This window comes from Leuciscus leuciscus, assembly GCF_965113295.1.
Source record: "Leuciscus leuciscus genome assembly, chromosome: 16".
NCBI lineage: Eukaryota > Metazoa > Chordata > Actinopteri > Cypriniformes > Leuciscidae > Leuciscus > Leuciscus leuciscus.
Window position 1 is genome coordinate 31787939 of NC_138740.1, and position 18030 is coordinate 31805968.

Sequence of the window (18030 nt, forward strand, 5' to 3'; positions counted from 1 at the left end):
ATTTTCTTAAATGACTTTGTGTCATCATTTACTCACCCACAAGATGTTCCAAACCTGTATGAGTTTCTGTCTTCTCCTAAACACAAAATAAGATATTTCGAAGAATATGGGTAACCATTGTTGATGGTTGATGGACCCCATTGACTTCCATAGTGTGGAGAGAAAAAATGGGGCACATCAACTGTTTGGTTACTGACATTCTTCAAAATATCTTATTTTGTGTTCATCAGAAGAGGTGAACTATGGGTGAACTATCCCTTTAAGCTCTTATCATGGTTACACTTTATTTTACAGTATGTGTACTTACAGTGTAGTTACACATGAAAGTACTGGTAATATAAGATAACTATATGGGTTAAGGTTAGGTTTTAGGGTAGGTTCAGGGTTATTATCTAGTTATAACCCAGTTATTGTAACGGAACAGGACTGTAAAATAAAGTGCTACTGTTATCATTGTTATTAAAACATTTTTAGTTTTATGAATCATGTTTATCCTTGAGGACATCCCTGAATGTCCTTGTGTCCTGTTTTGTCTGAATTAGTTCCATTCTGTTCCCAAAGTGTAGCTAAGCAAAGCCATCACACACAGAGGAGTCCTGGTGCTGAAGTCCACTTCAGGTTTTCCAGCCCCTCCCCTCTCAGTGTGATTAGTGTGGTAAGCCGCAGTGGGATTGGGTGAGAGAGTTAGTCTCATTACTACACGTACAATGTGGCACTGCTCTCAGCCTGACCGTTCTGATGCTGGACAGAGGAACTTTATATCAACGACACACCCTGACGCTTATAGGAATTAAGAGACCAAAGAGAATTTCAACAGAGCAGACTTCCAGCTTCAGGATCATGCGGGAACTCCGACGTTTGATGTTCCCGAAGACGGTTTAATTTGAAGGTTGCTCCACTATGAAGGACTCAAAGAGACATTAAGCTAGTTTGGTATGTTTGGATTGTCTCACGTCACCATGGATATCAGGAAAGTGCTTCTGAAATGCCCCGGGACATTTTTACTGACCATGATGATGTTCAAATGGGGTAAGTTCTCTCTCTCCTTCTGTCTCAATGCCTAGAAAACAAGATATAGTATTAATTTTCATTTATTTATAGAACATAAGATAACTTTTACTTGGAAAGCCTGAACAATGAAAGAAGGAACTTCTTACAAGAGGCAAAAAAATGGGACACTGATCATTAAAAGCTGTTGAGAATAGCTTTCATATAATCAGGGATAGAAATAGAATGTGATGTTTTGCTAATATTTGCTCACTTAAGTGTGTTTTATTCTAAGAAAGACCAAGTTTAATCATATATATCTCTGCTAGAGTCAAAAGCAACAGGTTGGATGTGGCTCTACTGGTACTTTGATTTTTTGGGGAAAGTTTACTTTTTACAAAGGCAGATGAAAGCAAGTAAATGTACTTTTATCCACACTATAAAAAATAAAAACAAATGTATTAGTAATAAGTGTTTTGTAATGATATTAGGAGACAAAAGCATGAGGAGGGGGGGGACTTGTACCTGTAAGCAGCCACTCAGAACACCCTAGCAACCACCAACAAAAATCTAGCATCATGGTGATTTAAAAAAAAAAACTGCATGGTAAGCCCTTGGTGTTCATTTTGTTATTTATTAGATATCATATCTTCTACACTCTAAAAAAAAATGCTGGGTTGTTTCAACCTGTTGGTTTTTCATTTTATTTTGAAACCCAACGGTTGGGTTTGAAACAACTCAGCATTTTTTCTTTTCTTCTGTTTTATACTGACACAGAATTCCTGCCACTGTTTCTCACATTAGTGTTGTGGTCATTTTCTGTTATCTGGGACTCCCAAAGATGTGCACTGGAGTGTTACTCGCCTCCCTCCTTCTGTCTGGGGTGGATATGATTGGTGCATGGTAGACGGGTGTATGGGGGAGGTTACCCATCTATTTTCCCTCCCTCCATCCATCCAGTCTGATTCTGCCCCGCTCTCAGGCCTCTGTCTGAAGCAGAAAAACTTGGGGGGTGGGTTCCATTGTTTCCCGTTGCCATGACACCAGGGCTGAGTCATTTGGACGTTGTGTGCGGGTGGAATCTGCGTTAAGCACTTTTAACAAGCTCTGTTTACTTTTGCGTCCTGTAGGCTTAATGCTCTTTCATCTGACTGCACGGTCAAGCTGTCTCTGAGTATTTAACTCTATGATGATCATATCCAGGATAATAACAAATCTAAAGTTTTGAGTCTAAAGTATTAATGGTTGTAGCCTATATAAAAGCAAGTATACATTTTAGTACTGAGTAATAAACTATAGGCTATGTATTTACTGCAGGGTTAGGATTAGGGTTTGGTTTAGGGTTAGTTGCATGTAATTATGCATAATTTTTTTAAAGTTTTTTACATTTTTTGCAATTTTACAGTAATAGCAATGCCTGTAATAACTTATTGCTCTGGTCAATGTTAGTTTTGGTTCTAAGTGTTATATAAAATTGAAATGCAAGGTTGGCACTTACATTAAATACACTTTGCTTAGTCAAAACTCATTGTTCTGACTCACAGATCCTGCTGTTTACGTGTTAAGTGTTGTATACAATTACAACACTGCATCTGTGGTGTATTTGCATAGACTAATGGGAGTCAATGGGGAAATTCAGCGAGATGAACAGTGAAACTGGTCTAATGTCCTGACTGAGCTGATAGTTCATGTCAAATCACGCATGCAAATGTAACATCAAGCGCTTAGGGAAACAAGGGAGATCCTGGAATTCACATGACTTTTTCAATGAAAATGTTTACAATGGACCCTGCCCCCAACCCTAATCCTAACAAGAACACTGACAGGGAAGAATAAATTCACATGACAAAGTCCACTGCATTCTCACAGTCAAGATTCTGCTAATAAAAGTGAGCCTATAGCTAGAGGAGCTTGCGTTGATGCTACCATTAACAAATAACGTATTTCTGTTGATCAGTGCTCAAAAATATCACCTATATAGAAGGTTCAATGAATGCTTTGGGTAATAGAGTGTAATATACACTGCAAAAAAAAACAAAAAAAACACAAAAAAAACAAGTTGCTGTTTGGATTTAAAAAGGCAAATACGTAAGAGTCTATGATTGGATCATTATTGCTGTGATTATTATGTTTCTAGCATGTTATATGTTGGGCAACAGTTCTTCTAACCCTAGTTGATGGAGTGTGTAGCTTTTCATTTCTTAAACACCCATGTAGGAAGACACATCTTGGCCATATTCCAGGATGACAGTATCAGGCTCAAATTGTGAAAGGATGGTTGAGAGGGAGCATGAAGAACCATTTCCACACATGAATTGGCACCTCTGAATCCAGACCTTAAATTCAGTGAAAGTCTTTGGGATGTGGTGGAGGAGACTTTACAGAGTGCTGGACTCTTGCATTGTCAATACAATATCTTGACCAAACATAGATACACCTCTTGATGGAAATAAATGTTGTGATGTTATTTCCATAAAAAGGTGCATACATTTTTGGTCAAGATCTAGTATATTATAGGTGTTGATGCAAACATTGACATGCTTTTGTGTGGATTAATGCTCAAACCAAATGATTCGTTGAATTTAATAAAAAATTGTATCGTGTCACACAATTGATTTTAGCTACATTTAAACAAATGCATTAAGTTGAACTTAATCAATTTTAGTTCAACTTAATGCATTTGTTTAAATGTAGCTAAAATCAATTGTGTGCAACGATAACATTTTTTATAAAATTCAACGAATATTTTTTTTCAGTGTATTGTATATTTAGAGGGTTAAATTAATGCTTTGGGTATATATATACTGTAAATAAATCAATTAATCACGATTAATCGTATCTAACATAAAAAAAGGACAATTTAGACAATTTACTTGCAAATAATAGCTGCTTAATAAAAAGTTTTTACAAAATAATTCACTTGTGTGCTCTTACAAAAAATCAAGCTTCACATTTCTGCATTTAAACACTCCAGACGCTGACCAGGTTTACTTAAGCAGTGTCTGCTATAACATATAAATATGCCACAAATATGGTTGATAAAACTGAAATCTTTTAAATTCTAATATTATGTTTTGCTTTTTGATTTACTTGACATAATAAGCTAATATCCCTCAGAACTAATGCCAAAAGCCTTGTGTTGATGCTCATGAGGCGTAACACTCAAAAGCATCACCTATAAAGTCTTAAAGGTTAAAACGTTGTGTCTAGGTTTAGATGCAGGGTGGAATAAAGCTAATTAGCCAATTAGCATCTGAGACTAGAGCTAATGACAGACGTGCTAAGTCTGAGTTCATATTGATGCTAAGAACAACTATTAATACTCTAATAATCACAATGAATCAAAACTATATATTTAGTCTGAAAAGATTGATTCTTAATGTTAGAATTCTTCATTTTAGGTTCACATGAGAGAATCAAGCATGAATGAGTACAAATAAACTTGCACACACCTCTCCAGCGCCTGTGAAAATAACCAGACCACAGGTTATCACAAAGTCCTGTCACACATCACACACACGTCCCAGCTGCCCTCTTACTGTCATTCTCTCTGTAACCCATCCGTTCCCACTCATATCTCTGGACAGATGCATATTAAGAGAGTGTTATCTCAATCAGATGATCTCCCCATCTGACTGGGCCACTAACCCTGACAAATTTCACAGCCATTGTATAGACAGTTGATCTCTTACCTCCAAGATCCATACAGTGTGTTACAGGGTTAACTGAAACTAAAACTACAACCATTTAAAAAAAATAAAAGAAATGAACAAATAATTAAATTAAATAAACATATACTGTATATACTGTATGTATGACAAAAACACACAACAAAATAACTAAAACTTGACCTAAATTTCAAATATACAAATAAAAACTAATTCAAAATAGTAATAAAAACTACAATAGTATCTTAATTATACTAGAATAACACTGGTGTTACACACACATACAGATGCCGTTTCCCCACCTGACCCCTCTAAAACAATCTGTAACCCCTAAAATTGTAAAACTAACCAATCACGCCCCCTCACAGCAGGAAGTAAGACAAACAGGGATGATTGACAGTGATGTAAACAAAAGGGGAGGAGTTCTCCTTGATTGACAGTCAGTATCAGTGTTTGCAGTTTAACTCTGAGAACATGCATGGCTAACATTCTTCCAGCGGCCTCACACAGATAACCTTAAACACAAGTAAGCCGTAGTGCTCAAGACAGATGTCAGGAGAATGTCTCCGTCTGCCGTAGGATGCCAAAGACTCTCAGATCTCTGTGAAACCTCAATGTTAAAGTCTGTATAATCAGAACCACTACAGCCTGTCTCCACCTCGAACCTAAACGCGTCACATCTGGGTGCTGTCCACATTCCAGCGAGATCACATTTAAGAGAATACAAATACTGTATGAATATGAATGGAACATGACCAGATCAAAAGGTGACAAGCTCACATTTGTAGCAGACAGATATTGTTGCAGTAGTGTAGTGGGTAAAGGCTGCATAATTGATAAAAAATACAGTAATATTCTGAAACATTATTAGAAATTAAAATAACGGTTTTCTATTTAAATGTTTTAAAATGTAATTCATTCCTGTGATGCAAAGCTGAATTTTCAGCATCATTACTCCAGTTTTCAGTCTTCAGGGTCACATGATCCTTCAGAAATCATTCCGATATGCTAATTTGCTGCTCAAGAAACATTTCTTATTATTATCAATGTCAATATATTATCAACAATTTTAGCTGCTTATCACTTTTGTGGATACTTTGATTCATTATTTTATTATTTTATGAATAGAACGTTCAAAAGAACAGCATTTATTTGAAATATATATTATTTGTAACATTACAAAATGTCTTTACTGTCAGTTTTGATCAATTGAATTCATCCTTGCTGAATGAAAGTAGATAGATAGACTAGATCGATAGATAGGCCATTAAAATATGGGCAACCCCTTGTTGCTTTTGAACAAAAAGGTGTCTAAAATAACCAGCACTATTTAAATCGGACAGATGGTAATGCTAATGAAAAATAATCACTCTCTGGAATCTCTTGCTGGCACAAGGTGGCAGAGAACTGGATTCTAAGGTTACAGAAGCTGTCTGGCTTAGCAGTGTAGACTAACCTAAAGCTGTCCTGTTTTACACACACCACTCTGAGAGGATTACGTTCAGCTCAGTATGTGAAGACTTTGGCCTACTCGAACTTTCTCGACAGAAAGTACAAATATTTCATCTGAAATTATGATGAAATTTAAGGTCTAACATGTGAGCAGACAACACAGATATTGTGAATTAAAGGTTCAGTCAGTGAGTGTTCAAGCACACGTGTTTTTTGTGAGAGTACATAAGCTAAATGAGGTACAGACCGTTTAATCCACTTTAATTTCCTGTAAACAGTACAACACAGGTTAGCAGAGGGCTAAACAGAAAGCAGATAATCAGTGTCCTTCTGTGACAGGAAGGAGTAAGTAAAAAAAGAAAACTAGAAGAGGCACTTCATGTATGTCTGCCGTCAGTGGACTGGACGCTTCTGACGGGCATCATTATGCTCCATCTGGCTTAGTGACCCTTCATGGCAGCGTGAGCTGGGAAATCTTCTTTACTTATCACACTATACTGACAGGAAATGACATTAGCTTTAAAGAGATCTAAGATGGTGAGAAAGATGGAAAATAAAAGGAGAGGAGACGAGAGGGGAGGTGGATCTGAGGTCACAGAGGTCAGAATCTCTTCGTCTCAGGGCCAAATTAGCTAGTAACTATGGAAACTGAACACTTTCTGGGTCAGTCTGAGTGGAGCTCGTTTTCCTGGGCCGGGGGTAGGGAATGAGTGCTTATGTGTGGGTGTCAGACGGATCTGCATCCTACACAGTGAAACATGCTAAAATCAAAGTGTTCTTAAAATAGTTTTTTGGGAACATAATGTGTGCATGGCGATTATTCCTAAAAATATCCACTTGTTCGTTTTGTTTGCTTTAAGATCGTTGTGTAAGCCGCAAGATAAATGTGAGCGTGATCACACTAAGATCAGTGTGTAAGCTCTCAGTTGTGTTGTGTAAGAACAGTCTGTGTGTTCTGAGACTGATAAGATGTTTCTGTTCTAAAAGTAACACTTCCATGTTGATTAAAGTGTCTGGGCAAATACATTGCAGTGGGTCCAAAAGTCTGGAACTGACAATCCGGAAATCCAATCCAATCCAATCCAAATCAAATTTATATCTGGAAAGAAACAAAATTGATTTTGAACAATTTAGTGTAAAGGAACATAATGATGTCTTACACTAAAATTGTTGTGCTGATATAGTACAATTTGCTATGTAATTTATCATGTAAAAAAGAAAGTATTACATTAGAAAAATAGAAGCATTTTCACTTGAAGTGTCAGACTTTGGGAACCTAGGCTACTTGTCACTGCGATTATGATCTGAACACTGTTGCTCCACAAATCGAGACAAGTTAAGTCATGTTTATTAATTTACTGCTTTAAACAATACCGATTGTTTCAAAGTAGCTTTACAATAATAGGAAAATAAGATAATCGATGCAAACTTACAAAAATGCATCATTTCACTTCAGAAGGCCTTTTATTACCCCCTGGTGCCGTATGGATTACTTTTATGATGGATGGATGCGCTTTTTGGAGCTTCAAAAACTCAGGCTCTATTCGCTCCCATTATAAAGTGTGGAAGAGCCAGGATATTTTTTTTATATCGCTGTGTTTGGCTGAAAGAAGAAAGTCATAAACACTTAGAATGGATTGAGGGTGAGTAATTAATGGGATCATTTTAATTTTGGGTGAACTAACCCTTTAATGTGACCTTAAAAAGGTTTAAGAATCAAGTTGTACCCTTGTGGGGACATTTGATTCCCACAAACATATCAAAAGTTGACACACACATACACACTTTCTGAACTATATAGTCCCTTCACGCTTCACCTTATTTTCACAAAATGCTGCCCCATTTCTGCTACGCTGCCTTGCTACACACATAATGCTCAACATGTGCACACAGACACACACGCACAACACCTCATTCCTTTTGCCCATTCATTAATATCTTCCGCCTGAATGAATATTTGGGATGAAGGTCTGATCAAAGCGACACTGAGGGGGCCAGGGCAGCAAAGTGGTTGAGAGAAGTTGGGGGAGTGTTTAGGGGGACGAGGGGCCCCACAAGGGTTAAGGATGGGTGGGCCACACTAATGGATCTGAATTGAATGCGCAGTGGGGGTTGAGGGTCGAGGTCATGCAGATAACAGGAATTTGGTATGACGCAAAGAGCTTTCATGCGATTGGTTGATTTGCACGAGAAAATCCCCATGAATGCTTCGCACCACATTCTGATCTAAAAAATACAAACTCATATGCATATGCAATTTACAATACACACTAGGTCACAAATTACAGGGGATCTCTCAAGTTAAAGAAAAAAAAAAAAAAATTATTCTGAACCTCACAAATGATCAACCTCACAGATGGGCTTGGTATTTGCAATGCTGATTTTTAAGAGATTATTTCACTTTGTTCCTCGGGCTCAGTCGGCCTTACCAAGGATTAAGGTTTGTGATCAACAGCCTGTTATTAACTGATGTCAGTATTACCTTTGTCTTGAATGGTATATGTCTGTTTTTCATTTTTCAACAGAATCTTTCAAGTTTTCTGAAGAAAATGCACATGCAAAATTAATCATCACTATGTTAGAATTATGCTATGTGGTTGCTAAGGTGTTCTGTATGTTTGTTTGTTTTTGTTTGTTTTGTTTTTTTTGCAGTTTGCTTAGTAGTTGCTAGATGGTTGCTTACCAGCCTAATCAAATGACCCCACCTCCAACTTTCTATGACATTATGGGCCCTAGATGTCATATGTTTGTTATTCAAGGTCTATGGGATTTATTTCCCAATTTTATTGACAAGACATATAGACATCTATCACAAATCTGATTGCTTAAAAAGTTTCAGGACATCTCTCCAGTCATGTCTCTTTTATTCCATGTCTATTGGAAAAAATTGTGTAGGTCACCAAGCCCCAAACCCCAAGTATGATCAGTGGTAAAAAAACTGACATCATTTTTACTTGGAATTTACATCGGGTTTCCCGTTGGTGATATGCATCAGTTAGAGGTACCATATTAAATCATGTCTTTCTTTCTCTAGGTATATTCTGTTCCGGGTCATCTGATTTGTGTGCATCTTCTCCGTGTCAGAATGGGGCGACATGCGTAGATACAATGGATGATTATGTGTGTTTGTGTTCACGAGAAGGAGTACGGTACATGGGGAGGGACTGTGCGGAGCTGTACGACGGTTGTGTGTTTGCCGAATGTGAAGGGTGTGTCAGTGAACCTGGCACAGAGCACTACACCTGCCCAGAGGACATCAATGAGTGTGAAAGTGGGCCGTGTGTCGGTGCCCTCTCTGAGTGTGTGGATGAGCTGAATGGCTTCAAATGCTTGTGCCCACCTGGTTTTGGAGGAGAGGACTGCAGTCGTCACATCACAGACTGTGTTGATGAACCCTGCCTCAACAATGGCACCTGTAGACGTATAGTGGATGGATTTGAATGCACTTGTTCAGACGGTTTTCGTGGTGAGACCTGCGAAGAGGACCTGGATGAGTGTGATTCACATCCCTGTCAGAACGGTGCAATCTGTCTGGATGGGGCCAACATGTATCACTGCTTCTGTGTACCTGGATACCAAGGACACAACTGTGAGATTGACATTAATGAGTGTGCATCGAGACCTTGTAGGAACAATGGAACATGTATTAATGGGAAAGACCGGTATCTGTGTGAATGCCTGCTGGGATATACAGGTAATCTGTGGGTGTGGGTGAACATATTATTAACTTGTTTGAAACTTTAAGTTTCCACATTTTGTAACTGTATGCTAATAGTCTAAAGCAGGGGTGCCCGATCCTAATGCTGACAGGCAAAGGTCCTGCAAAAATTAGTTCCAACACACTAGTTTCAGGTAAACCCTTAATGGCTGATTCAGATTTGTTTTGGTTGGAACTAAACTCTGCAGGACTATGGCCCTCCAGAAGTAGGACTGGGCACTCCTGGTCTACATGGATGTTGACAGCAATTAATAACTGGTACTTGCCAAGTCGCAAGCTGTTCTTTATAGGGCATCTGATTTTTTTTAAGTCATGTATTGTGTTTTGTATCTCTGTAGGAGTGAACTGTGAGATGGAGATTGATGAATGCGAATCAAATCCATGTCAGAACGGAGCCACCTGTCATGACCTAGTGGGGTTGTACACCTGTGACTGTGTGCAGGGGTTTGAAGGTTCCGACTGTGAAACCAATATCGATGAATGTGAGAGTGATCCATGTCAGAATGGAGGATTCTGCCACGACCTTATTGATAGGTAACGGAACTCTGGAATTGTGGGAATGCCTGAAAGAGTCATGCAGATGGCATGTCCATGCACTGCCCATTATTTTTTCACTTACTCACTGTGAGTAAAACAAATGTTACATGTTAGTCAGACAGTCTCTTCCTATCTAAGTGGTTGGTTATTGGCCAGAAAAAGCAATAATGCAGAGCAGATTTTATGCTGAAAGTTAAAATAGTCTGATTTGGTGTGTTTGTATGCAGTTATGAGTGTGAATGTGAAGGCACTGGTTTTATGGGGGACCACTGTGAGGAGGATATTCCGGAGTGTGCATCTCATCCTTGCCAACATGGAGCTACTTGTCTAGAAGGCATTAACCACTACAACTGTACCTGTTGGCCAGGTAGCTCTCCTTTATCCAAAACCACACTCAAGTCTTTCAAGTCTTTATATCCCTAACCCTAACTCTGCAACAAACTGAAACAATGTTAATGTGTGTATAGGTTTTGAAGGAGATAACTGTGAGGTGGATATTGATGAATGTGCTGATACTCCTTGTGAGAACGATGGTGAATGTTTTGAGAAGTCAAATCCAGAACTCTGGGAAACGGACTGGGAGTTCACCTACGCCACAGCCGTGGGTTACGTCTGTCAGTGCCAACCAGGATACACAGGTACCGGAAACATAAAAACAGATGTAAATGTAAAACAGTACAGTAAAACAATACACAGACATTGCAACCGCTTTCATTTTAAGAACTTGTTCCAGAGTTGAGCCTAACTACTTTGTGACTCAATATGTGATTGAATGGGTGGTGAAGGTTACTCAAGCAATGACACAATGTTTTACCTGAACAGAGTTTTGTCATGCTGTTTATTTGTTTTATTTGTTTATTTCCCCAGGAGAGAACTGTTCAGTGAACATAAACGAGTGTGTATCTGAGCCCTGTCACAATGGAGGAAGCTGTAAGGATTTGGTTAACGGATACACGTGTCTATGCCCGGAGGGGTTTGCAGGTTAGTGTTTGCATATGGGAAACTGTTTGCATGTGTATTTGTCTGTATTGTTCATTTTGGTCTGTCTTTCTCAGGCGTGGAGTGTGAGGTTAATATAGATGAGTGTGAGAGTGCCCCCTGCCTGAATGGAGGTGTATGTGAAGATGGAGTAGCTGAATACAAGTGCCAATGTGCAGAAGCTGAGGAAGGTCACCTGCCATGGGGGGGTCCCCAATGCACTGTGCAGCTGCTTGGTTGCATTGAGCATGACTGCCAAAATGGCGCCACCTGCTTGCCGTGGTTAGATGAAGACACACATGGACATACTTGCCTTTGTCCTCCTGGTTTCTATGATGACATATGTTCTACACCAACCACATTTTCCTTCTCCTCACCGAGGTTCTTTCTGATTGAGGTTCCACCACTCGAGCGCAGAAGGAGAGACACAGAACACGAGCACCCTCTGGGGGTTCGTCTGCGCTTCCGAACCACTCTGCCGGATATGCTGCTGTTCTTTCGTGGCAATGATGAGCTCTTCTTATCCTTAGAGATTGTTGGGGGTGAGCTGCTTGCTAAGGCAATATCTAAGGAGGGAGAGTCACTGGAGGCACAATTATCAGGGCTTGTAAGTGACGGAGGTTGGCATGAGGCAATGGTCACCATTGATGAAAAGGATACCAGACTTGTGCTTCAGGTCAAAGGTCCAGGCTGTGACAATCAAGTATGCAGAGCTGAAGACAAGCAACCAGATGATCATGAAACGTTTTTTCACTACGACACGCTCACAAAGGTATATGTGGGTGGAGTACCAGAGGAGTACATGTACCTTACATTGAGTGGCCATGGCTTTTTGGGCTGTATGGAGGACCTACAGATTGATGGCCATCCTGTCCTGCCCCATGATCTGGATGACAAGGAGGAAAGTGTAGAGTTAGGCTGTATAAAGACGGAATGGTGCCAGGTGGACCCACATCCTTGCTCTCAACAAGGGCACTGTGTTGACCTCTGGACGAGCTACCGCTGTGACTGTTATAGACCACACTATGGACATGACTGCAGCCAAGGTGTGCATAAGCATATCCTCATACACTCAAACATTGATCTTGTAGTAATGTGTAGAGCTGGGATATTCAGCTCTGGTGCTGAAGGGTAATTGTTCTGCCAGGTTTAGCTCTAACCCTATACAAACACACCTGAACAAACTAATCAAGATGATTACTTAGAAAATACAGGCAAGTGTGTTTGATTCTGATGGGACTGAAACTCTGCAGGACAGTGGCCCTCCAGGACTGCAATTGCATAGTTTTGGTGTAGAGGAAACCAAACTTATACAATAATAAAACATTGGCACATTATCATACTTGATTTTTGTCTCTATTTCTCTTTATTTTCCAGATTTTTCCTCTTGGACATTTGGCCATGAGCACTCTACAAGCTTTCTTCCATTTGTACTGCTGTCTGATATTGGCAGGAACTTTAGTGTCTCATTCTTCCTACGATCACTTAAATCAAGTGGATTATTATTTCAGCTACGAAGGGCAGGCCTTCAGGAGACAGAGGAAGATTATCCTTATTTTACTATGTACCTGGAAATGGGACGAGTACAGGTGACCTCTGTAGCGGAGTCACCCACCCTATCATCACCAGTGTTTGTCTGTAATGGAGAGAAGCCACTGCTTCAGTTGGACATACAGGAGGGTTTGGTATTCTTTAGCCATGGAGGATTGCGCTATAGGCTTGGCTTACTGCCTGACATGGAAGTTCTGAAGGGAGACCTGGTGTATGTTGGTGGAGTTCCAGGTGAAGAGGGTGCAACGGATTGGGGTGGACAATTTAAGGGATGCCTGCAGGACCTGAGACTAGACGATGTGCATCTGGCAGTGGAACCCTGGAATAGTACCCTCAGTGAGACTATATATTTCTCCAGTGATGCAGAAAATGTGCTACCTGGATGCATTAGTGATGACACATGCAAGGTATGTAGACATACATTTTTGTTTTCATTTCATCAGACCTGCAATGATAATTACTGTTGGAAAGAGCTGTCGTTGTGCAATTGGTTTGCAGGTGGAGCCTTGCTTGAATGGTGGAGAGTGTACAGTCACATGGAATGACTTTACTTGTTCCTGTCCACGGGATTTCACTGGAAAGACATGTGAAACCAGAGTTTGGTGTGTCAGCGACCCGTGCGTAAATGGTGGACGCTGCGTGGATCTGTCGGATGGTTTTGAGTGTATGCTTATCTTGAACACCTAGCTGATATTTTTCATTTTCTTGTTTGCTTGATATAATTCAAATATAATTAATGTATAAATGTTTATAATCAAGTAGTAAATATAAATATGTAAAAAAATAATGTTTTTTTCTTACCAGGCATTGCTAATGCAACATTTGACAACACACCCTTACACTACAGTGCTAAGGGATCTGTAGTTGACCCAGTGACCAATGTTACCATGGAGCTCCGTACAAGACAGGAAAATGGTGTGCTACTTCGTGCATGGAGAGGAGTGGAACTTCTGCTGGTTGGTCTGTTGGATTCAGCCATTTATGTGGAGCTTCATACAGAGAACAGTGTGGAACCAGTAAAATTCTCTGGACAGACACACATTGCAGATGGAACCTGGCATCGCCTGATGGTTGCCATGGCCAACCCAGAGCATGATGCATCACAGTGGTTGGTTTTGGTGGATGGCATCATTGATGGTAGCAGTGCCCCAGTGCTTGCTGGTAGTTTAAGTTTTCTTAAAGACTTGTCAAGTGAGGTTGCACTGGCAGAGACGTACACAGGATGTCTAGGTGCTGTCAGAGTAGGTGAGGTGTATCTTCCATTTGTAGACAATGCCAAACCACCCCAAACATCTCGGTTTTGGCGGAGACAAGATGAGCGTGTGCACATAGGGTGCTTCGGAACTCCAGTGTGCCACTCTCATCCCTGCAGGCGTGGTGGTACATGTGTGGATCTCTTCAATTCTTTTGGCTGCCAGTGCTCACCCGGCTGGGAAGGGATCACCTGCGAGAAAGAAACAGACGAGTGTGTCTCAGGACCCTGTCTCCATGGCAAATGCAAGGACAAGTTTAATGGGTTTGACTGCTTGTGTCACCCAGGATATGCTGGACCTACATGTTCGGAAAACATAGACGACTGCAAAGGATCGAAGTGTAAGAACGGGGGAACCTGTGTGGATGGAGTAAATGACTACACCTGTATCTGTCCCCCTAAGTACAGCGGAACACGTTGTCAGTGAGTTCCTACTGATCACACATTAATGCCTAGACTTGACTCAGCCATAACTTAGACTCCATTTACAATACATACGCCCTTCCACTCTGTTGAACAGAGAACAGGATTATAATGTGACCTTCACATTACAACCAAATGCAAAACTGCTTGCTATTGTAAATACTAATGACCGCCAGTGGGAAAAAAAGAAAAATAGTTCACTATCCATTTTTCCATTTTATACAGGTATTTCTTGTTACTCAAGTTTGAATGAACCAGTGAGGCTGCATCCTTATCTGTTTGGGACTGTTTTGATCTGTTGGGAGTTTGAGCATTTGTTTGTTTGTGTTCTTGTGCATCAGGTATAACTACCCTCCTCTTAAATGTCAACTGGATTTTGAATGTGAAAATGATGGCATTTGTGATGACACTCAGTGGGGGGCAAACTGCACTTGCCTTCCAGGATTCACAGGAGACAGGTGGAATTAACACTTACATCCTTGTCCAATAGAAATAAATTGAATATACAAATACTGATATAGATGACTAAGTGTTCACATTTTTTCCCCCCCACAGATGTGAAAGAGAAATGGATGAGTGTGCATCTAGCCCATGTCTAAACGGTGGATCGTGCCTGGATCGGTTGAACCGGTTTCAATGTTTGTGTCCAGCAGGATTCAGTGGCCAGTTCTGTGAAACAAATGTAAGTTAACACGGAGTATAATAATAAGCATACAATTTAGGAGCGAAAATAAGAATGCAACCTAGTTCAGTAGTGTTGATTGTTACTTTTTATACCTGCCAACAACAACAACAATTTGAATCTCTCTCTGCAGAAGCAGGCTCAGCAAGATCATATACCATGGCTGGCGATTGCGGTTCCATTGGTATGTGGCTGTATCCTCTTGGTGGCTATTGGTCTCATTTTCATGTTGATGACAGCACGCAGGAAGCGGCAATCAGAAGGAACTTATTCCCCAAGCCATCAGGAAGTTGCAGGTGCACGCCTGGAGATGGATAGCATGCTGAAAGTACCACCCGAAGAGCGTCTAATTTGAGAAATGTAGACAAGGTGACAAAAACAGATGTAGACAAGGGGGCTCTAATATTATCGGAGTCACTTCATAAAACTAAACTCAACCTTTCCAAGACCATGTAGTATTATGGAGCTACAATAATAAGCAAGTGCTACATCAAACAAGCAACCTAAAGATCTACTGTAATACAAATAAAGAGGAACATTTAAAATGAGAAGTTATTAAATATGGTTGATCTTTCACCATAGATTTTGTCGAGACCAACAACTCTGGAATTTATCCAGCAACTCTCTCAAGTCTAGTTGAACTTGAAAGTTGTGATTCTTTACCTCACGGCATTATATGCCAGAATGACTTTGACAGTGTCATACAGTAAAGAGGCAAAAATAGGAGTTTACATTCTCCCCACACTTCCACAGCATTTAAAATCTTTAACAAATCCCTTTCAAAGATAAACGCTGAAAGTAGTGCTAATGATGGAGAGAGCACCATTTTGAAAATATATCTTTTTTTCCACAGCATTTGAATGTACAAGGTATGATATCTGTAGCAAGACTGTTGTGTTAACTAGCTACTATTTCTGCTGTAGGCAACACTGGATATGATAATTGACACTAAGGAATGTGGCTTCATATTCATGCCAATGTGAATAATTAGCTATACATTAGCATTTACAGGGGAGGGGAACAACAAACAAGTTACCCTTTTAGGCCCTGTTTACACCCGGTATTAAGATGTGTTTTGGTCGATCGGATCACAATAGACGAGGGAAACACATTCCTGTTTACACTTGGTGTTTAATCCATCTCTTTTGTTCACTTTCAACCACTTCTGTCCTGATCTTTTTTTGGGGTGGGTAAATATATGGGCTTTTTCAGATCTTTCAGATCTAATGGACGAAATAAGTTTGCGCAATTTACAAATGAACGCAAAAGGGGACGGCGGAAAAACTATGGAGAGCATCAGCTTTCTTTTTTGCTCTGAGAGCCGCAAGACCACACAGAACGCTGTGAATGTGTGTTAGAAATCAGGAAAGAACGATGTGTTTGGTAGCCTACGTTTTTCGTCTTCAAACCAAACTGAAGTCTTCTTCAGCCGAGACAGTTTAAATCCTTTTGTGGTTGTTCGAACACATTCGATAAGTAACATGAGTGTTTACACTACGAAAAGCAATCCGCAAGAATGCGTTTTCGACTACCTCTGGAAGTGTTCGAAAGTAAACAGGCGCAAAATGTTTTAGACCCCGTTTACACCTGTATTTAGCATCGTCCACTTGTGATCAGATTGACGAAAATGCTTAATACAAGGTGTAAACAGGGCCTTATATATATTTTGCTTTGGGGCATAACTTAAGCATTGTTGCATTCACATTGTGTCAGAATTACTCTAATTACACATTTATGATTACTAAAAACTATTCACTTTGTCTTTGTTGAGCACATTTCTGTCATATAAACCAAAAAGACTACAGTTAATGCGAGTTAGTTGGCAATATCACTAGGTTTATATTTGATATGCAATTTTATTTTAGCCAATAACCTGCACTTTTACTATTAAATATTTGAGACAGCAAAGAGAAATAAATGAATGTAGTGATTAAAATGTTTTTGCTATCATTGACAAAGCTGCATATGGTGCTATTAAGCTGTCACAAGACAAATAACTTTAAGTAGAATCTGAGCAGTAATCTTGTAATTATTGTCATTCCAACAAAACAGTGAATGCAGCATAATCTGATTGAGACCGTTATTGGGAAAAACTGTGAACATTTTACTGTTTGACAATCACCGCACTTCACATTTTTTATGGGGGGGGGGGGGGGGGGTTTATACGCATACCAGTGTGAGACTACTAAAGATACAAACACCAAACTCGATGTTTATACACACTTACCTCTAGAATACACATGCAAACATGAACGCCATGAGTGGTAAAATAAAATTCTGCCTGTGTATGAAGATTAAAAAAAAAAAGAAGAGAGATGAGATGAACATAATAACAAATCCTTGCTGATGCCTAAATGCTGTAAAAACTGAGTGAATGCAAGTTGCATTAATTTTACAAGTTGTATGTATATGTTGTAAATTGTGGCTATAATTTGTGTTTTCTGGTCTGTTGTATATCAATCTGGCTTCCTTCAAATGTATGCTTAGGAATTACTAAAACTAAAAAGTACAGTGCAAACTGCAACATCAACATAGGAATATATTTTTTAATGTGTAAATGTGCAAAAACTGTTTAATAAAGGTGTTTGTGTTTAAATGTGTAAATTGAGTAAAGGTCGGATCTATGATTATTTGTGCTTGACTTTTTATAATGTCATCACTTTTACTTATAATTAGCAGCACTTAATTAACATGTTAAAAACCCCTAAAATATTATACATAATATGTGCAAGAACACTGGGAATGAGAATGATTAAAAATAAATAAATGGGAGCAAAACAAA

General features: G+C 39.5%; 1 protein-coding gene and 1 long non-coding RNA gene across 2 annotated transcripts in view; both read left to right on the forward strand.

The window, feature by feature from the left end:
- The window catches only part of LOC309477373, a 339545-nt gene that overhangs the window by 310490 nt on the left and 11025 nt on the right, over positions 1-18030 (forward strand). The gene's annotated exons all lie outside the window — the stretch shown is intronic.
- Positions 414-17852, forward strand: crb2a (crumbs cell polarity complex component 2a). Its single transcript, XM_082140584.1, has 13 exons — positions 414-1029; positions 9142-9801; positions 10164-10359; positions 10590-10729; positions 10830-11000; positions 11230-11343; positions 11418-12386; positions 12718-13298; positions 13390-13555; positions 13696-14566; positions 14908-15024; positions 15122-15248; positions 15382-17852. The coding sequence occupies exons 1-13, from the start codon at positions 936-938 to the stop codon at positions 15601-15603; spliced, it is 4428 nt and encodes a 1475-aa protein (XP_081996710.1). The 5' UTR covers positions 414-935; the 3' UTR covers positions 15604-17852.